The following is a 3,242-nucleotide window of genomic DNA, read 5'->3' on the forward strand; positions in this document are numbered from 1 at the left end:
GCAGCTCATGAACCACATCTTGAATGGTCCAAATCTCGGCACCATCGTCAGCACCACCATTGGCAATAGGATTTTAGCATTCAGCTTGGTCGGATTAAGGCATGTTAGGGTAAAGGACAAAACCTACTCTAAGGCTCATAGTGGAGTAGTGGAGCTTTTGAGGTAGTTCGGGGGTGGTTGGGTGGTGAGGAACCCCAAGAGGTGGCGTAGCATAGTCTAGGGCGGCTAGATCTTTGTCTTTTTGCGCCGGATCATAACATTGGTATCAGAGAATTGGTTGTGATGGACGTTGACCACATAGTCAAAGCTGGCACCTAACATCAAACTCGAAGCTTTCAGTGTCTTCTCTTCCAAGGGAGAAGATGATCAGGCAAGTTTCTCAGCTGACACCACGACCAAGTGGCCCGATTTTAGATTCTTTCCAAAGCGGAAGGTGTTTTCAAGAGCATTTTCCGCAGAGGCTCGCAACGTAGAAGTGGAGATGCGAGCGCTCTTGCCGGGAGGCCCAAGCAACTACGATGGTCTAGAGTTCGCCAAGGATATGCTCAAGGGTTTGACAGCGAGGCAATTCGCACAGCTTAGCAAAAGTTTGCGACGACGGCGTCTATCACTTCCTCAGCTAACTAAGAGTTTTGGTGATGGCGGCGGTATGGCGAGCTGAAGGAAGGGCCGGTAAGTCTGGGCGAGCAGCGGCGAGCAGCACTATCCCAGCACAGCATGGAGTCCCGTGATCAAGAACAGGAGGGATCTATACTGGCGGAGCTAGACCGAGCATGGCAAGAAGAAAATTTAAGAAGTGGAAGACTGAAAACTTCCCATTCTTCGTCGAGATCCTGGCTGAGAAGCAGCAGCTCAAGCCACTGATTGGCAGAAGACATAACATAGACAAGAAGAGCTTGACAAAAGAGCTGAGACGACGAACGCTGGTCCTCTCATTCCTCTTTATTGTCTAACGGCTTTCATTTAAACAAGACTCTGGAGAACAAAAACCAAACTTTTCTACCAACAGAATCTTATTGATTTGCCCGGGCTTGCGAAGGACAGCAATCTATAGTTGCATGAACGTTCAAACTTTCACTAATAAGGTTTCTATTCCTGCCTGCAAAATCTATGAGGAGAAGAAAACAAGGGAAAAAAAAATCCAGGGGAAAGCTCTTTGCCACTGCAGGCTGCGGAAAGAAACACTTAAAGACGAGCTTTTGCGATTACCACATGAGCAGCAGCCACTGCATCATCGCTTCCACTGATTGACAGATTGCCTGCAATCTCTGACAACTAAGAAGAGTGACACCTCTCTCCAAAGTTTTCTCGTGCGAGGCAGATCCAATGCGTGATCAGATGATATTTCCCATCAGCTGGCTGTACAAATTCCGCACAAACAGAATCAAGCACGGTGCAAGCAAAGTCCCTTGCAAAAGTAGAGTACACATTATCGTCAAGAACACGACCATCACCTGGATCGCCACACAGTAGCTAACAATCGCTCGAAAGCTTTGACAGACCATTTTGAGTTTGGAAGCACCTCCACCATCGTCAGTGTCAGCTTCCTGAATCATCGATGTTCGTGCCCTCCCTCATTTCAGGCCCTGGAACCTTCTATCAACTTCATCTAGATCGTGATCTAAAGGAAGAAGGAAATCCATCAAAACTTTTGCTTGGCCACACAAACCATCGACCACTATAGAATATTCTCTATATTATGGTACAACATGGATCTTTTAGGGTTGGTCAATCTGGAATGGAGGAGCACGCGAATGTGGATAGCCTCTTCAAGGGTGTGAAAGTGCCGCCGCGCTTGAGAGAAGCCGTGGATGCCACGCTCGAGTTGCAGAGGGTCATCTCCGCCTTCAGGCACAGTTGCTTCTTCTCTGTGGAGGGTGGAGCTCTGTTCGAGACAATTCAAGCGTGGTACGTGAAGAAATACGTGCCCAGTTCCAACCTGAAGGAGTACCCCAAGGTACACACTGTTTTTCTCGCTGTAGAGTTTAATTTGCTGCTTTAGGACCTGGAGGAAAGGAACCCATATGCACGGTATAAGACTCAATTCCCAAATGCTGCAAGGGCGTGGTCCTCAAAGCTGGATTTCTTGCTTGATGAAATCCCGCTCTGCGACTCATCGCTGCAGTCGCTTGAGCGATGTAAGTTTCCCTCGCAGCCAGATGAAAATACTGACAAAAAGAACAACAGGGACTGTAAGTGCAGCGGAGCTGGAGCAGCTCCTGCTAGACCTGGGTGACGGCGGAAGGCTTGCTCCTCTTATTACTGTGTGCCCTTACCTTACACACTTGGAGAACGTCTACATGGCCGTGTTAGACGCGCGGCTGTGGCTCAGCTATTCAGAGCTTCCTGTCGAACCTCTTCGGAATAGCGGATCATGTGAGTGAGCCTTCAGCATTCTTGACTTTTTAGTTGCTCATGCATGGTTCATAGACAAGGCAATTCGTATGGGGTCCGCTCCACCTGTGCGGCAGCTGCAGGGCAAGCCTCCCTCCCCCTTCTACGCCCTCGTGATGCGGCGTGAAGCGAACAACTACTTGGGCATGCTCGGCGACCCGGGTTCGACGGTGTACTACGTGACGCCAATGGATTTTGAGCCAGGGAGACGAGGCTGTTACATGGCGAGGATGTCGAGATTGGGGCGGGGCTTCATGCGCAAGCGCGGGATGTCACCAAAAAAGCTTGCTGCAAGCCTGGCTGCAACGCCCATTGATGATAAGGAGTTCAAGGACCGCTTCCTCAAGCACAATAAGATGACAGAAACATCTTCCATGGCCAAGCTCCTGGCTCACCACATATATGACATCAGTGTCTAGTGGCCTGTTTTGTTTCTGCTTGTGTGGTCTTTCTTTCAGTTGCTGCCCCTTGTAAGCTTTTATCCAGATCTTTTTTAAGATTGAATAGCCACTGGACCTTCATGCACCGGTTGTGATCGTTATTTATGATAAAAAGAAGTATCATGTCTATAGCTTGAGTAGCATTATGGTAATAACTGAACTCTAGATATTCCATCTTATGAATTTAATAATTGATATTATTTAATAGTATTGTGAGGTCCAAGTGTTGTCCAAACTCATAGAATTTTTTGGGCTTTTTTATCCTAAATAAAAATGGGAATATTGAAGTTCTCACGAACTTGAAATTTCTATTGTATATTGATATTTCAACAATTAATTAAAACTATATAAATAATTTGAACACTAATTCACTAATTCATTTGTTAGGGTTTTACAAATATAGGAAGT

General features: G+C 46.9%; 1 protein-coding gene across 1 annotated transcript; it reads left to right on the forward strand.

The window, feature by feature from the left end:
• The first annotated feature begins 1,729 nt into the window (after positions 1 to 1,729).
• Positions 1,730 to 2,961, forward strand: LOC112345655. The gene is made up of 4 exons (XM_024672880.1): positions 1,730 to 1,957; positions 2,003 to 2,138; positions 2,188 to 2,376; positions 2,431 to 2,961. The coding sequence occupies exons 1-4, from the start codon at positions 1,739 to 1,741 to the stop codon at positions 2,811 to 2,813; spliced, it is 927 nt and encodes a 308-aa protein (XP_024528648.1). The 5' UTR covers positions 1,730 to 1,738; the 3' UTR covers positions 2,814 to 2,961.
• Positions 2,962 to 3,242: the final 281 nt, after the last annotated feature.

This window comes from Selaginella moellendorffii, unplaced genomic scaffold (assembly GCF_000143415.4).
Source record: "Selaginella moellendorffii unplaced genomic scaffold, v1.0 SELMOscaffold_0, whole genome shotgun sequence".
Taxonomy (NCBI): Eukaryota; Viridiplantae; Streptophyta; class Lycopodiopsida; order Selaginellales; family Selaginellaceae; genus Selaginella; species Selaginella moellendorffii.

Bases quoted from the DNA above. Each gene is read 5' to 3' on its own strand.
- LOC112345655 (XM_024672880.1), top strand. From the start codon at position 1,739: ATGGAGGAGCACGCGAATGTGGATAGCCTCTTCAAGGGTGTGAAAGTG. The intron at 1,958-2,002 runs GTACACACTGTT...TTGCTGCTTTAG, and splicing joins ACCTGAAGGAGTACCCCAAG to GACCTGGAGGAAAGGAACCC. The intron at 2,377-2,430 runs GTGAGTGAGCCT...CATGGTTCATAG, and splicing joins TCTTCGGAATAGCGGATCAT to ACAAGGCAATTCGTATGGGG.